This window comes from Dipteris shenzhenensis, chromosome 27, assembly GCF_047967505.1.
Source record: "Dipteris shenzhenensis isolate YYH24624 ecotype China chromosome 27, Dip_SZ_1.0, whole genome shotgun sequence".
Classification (NCBI taxonomy): domain Eukaryota; kingdom Viridiplantae; phylum Streptophyta; class Polypodiopsida; order Gleicheniales; family Dipteridaceae; genus Dipteris; species Dipteris shenzhenensis.
In genome coordinates, this window is record NC_141622.1 from 38,903,563 (window position 1) to 38,909,751 (window position 6,189).

The window sequence follows — 6,189 nt, forward strand, 5'->3', positions numbered from 1 at the left end:
GTTTTTTTGGCTGCTTTCCAACATAAAATTCACTCTTAGGAAGTCTGCCTTAAGCAGAATTCACCCTTGGCCGTGGACATATGTCAAACTGGGATCTCCACCAATGCAATTCGAGAGCCCATTTGCAATCCACGGTCGGCCTCCCAAGGTTGTCCATGAGCTTCTCCGCTTGCAAAAAAATAGAAGGATTGGCTCTATAAAGGATTTGAATTGGAAGGTTAATGGAATGAAAGGAGGAGATGGAAGGTGGCACAGCCATGGGGTTAAGACTTAGCCAAAACTTAAGAATTTAATTTCCAACTTTAGATGGGGAGTGGTTGAGGATGGTCATGTATCTTTGCCCGTGCAAAGCACAGGTTCAGTACTCTTAATGATGATCTAATCATCATGATTCTCATCATCACCGCAGCCATCTTGTTAGATCCTCTCTCGGCTTCCTCATATACAGGAGGAGTCAGAGTCTAGACCCCTGTCGCGGATATCCACACTTGGCACCTCATCTGAGCTGCCACCTCGATAGATTCCCCCAAGGACGATGTTCCCATTCAGTTATTGCCGACGTTCGAGGCACGAAATCGCGAAAACACTCCTACGATTTTTCTGTCTTTACATGGGTAATTCAGTACATAAGGAGGGTTCTCCTCATTTTTACCGGTTGGTAAAATATTTCTTTCGGGCAACACCCAGCTTTTCGTTGTGGTAGGTGGCTCAAAGACCAAGCGTTTAGGGAAGGAGCACTTCATGGATCCCTCCCAGTGGTGGGACAGCTGAGAGAGCAAAGTAAATGTGGGACGGGTCTGAACTGAGTGATTTGCCCAAGTGGAGCTGAACATTGGATAGACCAATGCCTTGTCAATCTGAACAACAGACAAGCCCAGCCTCTCCAGATTTCAAACGTATGATACACGGCTGGTACAATCCAGGTTTGGTTAAAGATGTGCTCGAGAAAAAGGCAAACGCATACGTTGGTCAAGCCCAAGACCAGGGCTTGGTGGAGGTGTGTGGCAAGTTTCCCCCCAGGTCTCCAGCAAAGGCAAATGCATCTAAAGCACAAGAGGTGTGCAAGAAGAGTAGCATGCAAGCGCTTAGATTAGAAAAGGCACTCACGTTTATGGAACGGATGCCCCAGCCGCCTTCAATTCAGGACCTTACACGCATCTTGCACAAGTGCAGAACATTGAAGGATCAAGCTTATACCGAGCGTTTGTATGCCTACATGTGCAAATGTAGGCTGGAAGATCATAGATCTTTCGGGAACTACCTTGTCCCAATGTTGGTCCAAGTTGGAAGCATTTGGGATGCTCAGCAGGTCTTTAACAACTTGGTTGATCGGAACGTCTATTCTTGGACGTCTCTCATCTCGGGCTATATCGAACATGGGGATTCACAGCATGCCCTCAACCTCTACCAGAAAATGCAAGAGGAATCTGTACATCCTGATAAGTATACCTTTGTGGCCGTACTGAAGGCTTGTGCTAGGCTGAAAAATGCAGAAAGAGGCGGAGAAATACACATCGAGATTGTCAGAAAGGGGCTGGAAAGAGATCATTTTGTTGGCAACACCTTGCTAGATATGTATGCCAGATGTGGCTCACTTGCAAAAGCACGGGAAGTGTTTGACAAGCTGATATTTCAAGATGAGGTCTCCTGGAATGCACTAATGGCAGGATTTGCGGAGCATGGGCTTGGTGAGGAAGTGCTGAACGGTCTCAAACAGATGCGATTGGAGGGTCTCTCTCCAAATGCTGTCACATTTCTTTGCAGCTTAAAGGCTTGTGGCAGCACAGGAGCCATAGACAAGGGCCGAGAAATACACTCCCTGATTGCCAGAAAAGGGCTTGAAAGACAGCTTTTTCTTGGCAGCACTTTAGTGGATATGTATGCCAAATGTGGCTCACTTGCAGAAGCACAAGAAGCGTTTGGCAAGCTCCCAGTTCGAAATGAGGTTCCTTGGACTGCATTAATGGCAGGATATGCCGAGCAGGGGCTTGGTGAGGAAGCACTGAACTGTCTTGAACAGATGCAACTGGAGGGTCTCTATCCAAATGCTGTCACATTTGCTTGCAGCTTGAAAGCCTGTGGGAGTATAGGAGCCACAGACAAGGGCCGAGATATACATGCGGAAATTGCCAGAAAGGGGCTGGAAGTACATCTTGCTATTGGCAGCTCCTTGGTGGACATGTATGCAAAATGTGGGTCGCTTGCAGAAGCACGGGAAGCATTTGACAAGCTGCCAATTCGTAATGAGGTATCCTGGAATGCGCTTATAGCTGGATATGCCAAGCATGGGCTTGGTGAGCACGTATTGAACTCTCTTGAACAGATGAAACTGGAGGGTCTCTCCCCAGATGTTGTCACGCTTGTTTGCAGCTTGAAAGCTTGTGGCAGTATAGGAGTCATAGACAAGGGTCGAGAAATACATTCGGAGATAGCCAGAAAGGGGCTGGAAAGACATCTATCTGTTGCCAACACCCTCGTGGATATGTATGCCAAATGTGGTTCGCTTGCAGAAGCACAGGAAATGTTTGACAAACTGCCAGTTCGGGACAAGGTCTCGTGGAACGCACTAGTGACAGGTTATACCGAGCATGGGCTTGGTGAGGATGCACTGAACTGCCTCGAGCAGATGCAACTGGAAGGTCTCTCTCTTGATGCTGGCACATTTGTGTGCAGTTTGAAAGCCTGTGGCAGCATAGGGGCCATAAACAGGGGCCGAGAAATACATGTTGAGATTGCTAGAAAGGGGCTGGAAAATCATCTTTCTGTTGGGAACATCTTGGTGGATATGTATGCCAAATGTGGTTTGCTTGCAGAAGCATGGGAAGCGTTTGACAAGCTGCCAGGTCGAGACCAAGTCTCATGGAATTCACTAATGGCAGGATATGCCAAGCATGGGCTGGGTGGTGACGTGCTGAACTGTCTCAACTGGATGCAGCTGGAGGGTCTCTCTCCAAATGTTGTTACATTTGTTTGCAGCTTGAAAGCTTGTGGCAGCATAGGAGCCATTGATGCAGGCCGAGAAATACATGCAGAGATTGCCAGAAAGGGGCTGGAAAGACATCTTGTTGTTGGCAGGTGGTTGGTGGATATGTATGCTAAATGTGGCTTGCTTGTAGAAGCACAAGAGGCATTTGATAAGCTGCCAGTTCGAAATGAGGTCTTGTGGAATGCTTTAATAGCAATATATGCCAAGCATGGCTTTTGCGTGAAAGTGCTCGACTGTCTCAAACAGATGCAACTGGAGTATTTCTCTCCAAATGCTGTCACGTTTGTTTGCAGCTTGAAAGCATGTGGTAGCATAGGAGCCATAGACAAGGGCCGAGAAATACATGCTGAGATTGCCAGAAAGGGGCTGGAAAGACATTTTTTTGTCGGCAACACGTTGGTGGATATGTATGCCAAATGTGACTTGCTTGCAGAGGCACTGGAAGCATTCAACAAGCTGCCAGTTCGAGATGAGGTCTCGTGGACTGCACTAATTGCAGGATATGTGGAGCATGGGCTTGGTGAGGAAGCACTGAATTGTTTCGAACAGATGCAACTGGAAGGTCTCTCTCCAGATGCTGTCTCATTTGTTTGCAGCTTGAAAGCTTGTTGCAGCATAGGAGCCATAGACAAGGGCCGAGCAATGCATGCCGAGATTGCCAGAAAGGGCCTGGAAAGACATCTTTTTGTTGGAAACACCTTGGTGGATATGTATGGCCAATGTGCTGCGCTTGCAGAAGCACGAGAAGCGTTTGACAAGCTGCCAGATCGAGATGAAGTTTCATGGAACGCACTAATGGCAGGATATACGAAGCATGGGTTTGATGAGGAAGCACTGAAATGTCTCGAACAGATGCAACTGGAGGGTCTTTCTCCAGATGCTGTCACGTTTGTTTGTTGCTTGAAAGCTTGTGGCAGCATAGGAGCTATAGACAATGGCAGAGCAATACACGCCATCATTGCCAGGAAGGGGCTGGAAAGGTGGTCTTTTGTTGGGAACACCTTGGTGGATATGTATGCCCAATGTGCCGCACTTGCAGAATCAAGGGAAGTGTTTGACAAGCTGCTGGTTCGAGATGCTGTCCCATGGAATGCACTAATGGCAGGATATGCCCAGCTAGGAGAGAGTGAAATTGTTTTCCATATGCTTGAGAGAATGAGAGGAGAAGGGGTAAAGCCAGACGGGGTCACATTCTCTATTGTTCTTGCTGTATGCAGTCACTTGGGTCGAGTGGAAAAGGGCCAAAAGTACTTTGAGGCCATGAGCAAAGACTATTGCATCACTCCAACTATTGAGCACCACATTGGCATGGTTGATCTCCTTGGTCGTGTAGGCCAATTAGGTGAGGCGGTAGCGATAGTAAAGAAGATGCATTTCCATCCTAATATCGTGGTGTGGCGTACAGTGTTGGGTGCTTGTCAAAAATGGGATAATGTGGAGCTTGGAAGACTGGCCTTTGAACATGCAACGCGATTGGCGGACGAGGATGGTTCAGCTTATGTTTTGATGTCTAACATCTATGCAAAAGCTCACATGCAGGAGGAAGATAAGAAGGTCGAGATGATAGAACAAGCATGGAAGTAGGTAGGGCAGAGTTGGTGGATCGACATTGGTGGTACTGGGCATTTGTTTTGGAGGAACCGATGTGTGACAATCAAGATATGTGCAATAAGAGGACTTCCCCGTGTTGCTAGCTAGCAATGCCCTCGCTTCTGCTAGCTAGCAACAAAGGAATGGTGCAACCATTCAGCCAGAATCAAGGGCTTAGCTGTACAGGAACAATAAATACAGAAGGACGTCTGACAGGGTGGGCTGGGCAAAGCCTCCAATGAAAAGGCATGGGAAGCATAACTCTAGCATAGAATTCCAGGTAGAGGCTCAATTAGGGACTCAAGCATAGAATCTCTGGCTCCAGCTAGTGGAATTTCCTCTCCAGCATCACCGGCTTGATGCTGTGGCAATCGAGGGGAAGGTCCTTTGAGAAACACACCCTAGGGGATACCCATACTTTGTTGTAGTAGGGTCAACTCCCGCATGTAAGCCCCCAGTTGAAGAGTGCGACGGGGAGTGACACCTGTTGGCATGAATGGGAGAAGAGAGAGGATGCCATTGAGCAGCATATTACTCACTTAGGGCCAAATAGTTCACATGGACTGCTAATCCTTGGGGCTGCTCATGGGGCCAATTGTAGGGGCCAATGGATGGCTGGGAAGACCAGCAAATAGGGCTGGCAATTGGGGCTTTTAGAGGCCCCAACCAGTCCCTGGGGTCAGCCAGATCTGGTCAGCAAGGCGCGGCTGAGCTGATTCGCCAGAACAATTCAGTTGCAATCAGAAATAACTCTGCAGCAGCCCTTAGTGCATGTGTAGAGCTCATTCAAGTAGTGTAGCAGCAAGGGTGTTTAAGATCATTGTAGGCTCTTTGCAAAGCCATTGAAGCCCTAATTCAAGAGGCACGTAGCAGGAGGGGTGAGTGACAGGACCCTAGCACTCCTGAAACCTGTGACCTACAACCAAACACAAGAACACACCAAACGTGAGGAATCTGAGCAGGCTGCTCAACACCCAACCATGACCCTACAAGATATGATCCCGAATCTAGAGATGTCCCCTCCGAGCCACGAGTTGAGCTACTTGCATGAACTCCCAACCAAATCCTGACCAGCCTAGTGTCCCATACTACCAGGTGGTGCCTAGAGGCCTTCGATCTGTTGTTGGGCCTTGGGCTGCTTTAAGATGCAGGCACGCGTTCGCGACTCAATCCAGGATCAGACCTAGCACCAGGGGAGTGAAGTACTTTGCTCTAGCCAAACGGTTTATCAAATCATTTGAACAAGGAAGGGGGTATTTATTCTTAATTGTCACTTTATTCAATCATTTATAATCTACACATTCTCCATGAATCATCTTTCTTCTTTCTTAAGAGGACAGGTGCACCCTAGGGTGATTTACTTGGGTGAATATAGCCCATATTTAGATAATCTTGTAGCTGTGAAGCCAACTCGTCCTCCTCGAGTTGGCTCATCCTATAAGGTAAAATACTAATAGGTTGAGCTTGAGGTACTAAATCTATGTGATGATCTACTACCCGTTCTGGAGGTAAACCTTTCGGCAGTTGTGTGGGGAATACATCCATGAAATCATCTAACAACATTCTTAATTCACGGTGTTCAAACACGCTTAAATCATTTTTGCTATTAACAG

At 47.6% G+C, this 6,189-nt stretch overlaps 1 protein-coding gene across 1 annotated transcript; it reads left to right on the forward strand.

The window, feature by feature from the left end:
* Positions 1-489: 489 nt before the first annotated feature.
* Positions 490-5,679, forward strand: LOC147884269 (pentatricopeptide repeat-containing protein At2g39620-like). Its single transcript, XM_087399105.1, has one exon. The coding sequence runs from the start codon at positions 845-847 to the stop codon at positions 4,568-4,570; it is 3,726 nt and encodes a 1,241-aa protein (XP_087255231.1). The 5' UTR covers positions 490-844; the 3' UTR covers positions 4,571-5,679.
* The last annotated feature ends 510 nt before the right edge of the window (positions 5,680-6,189 follow it).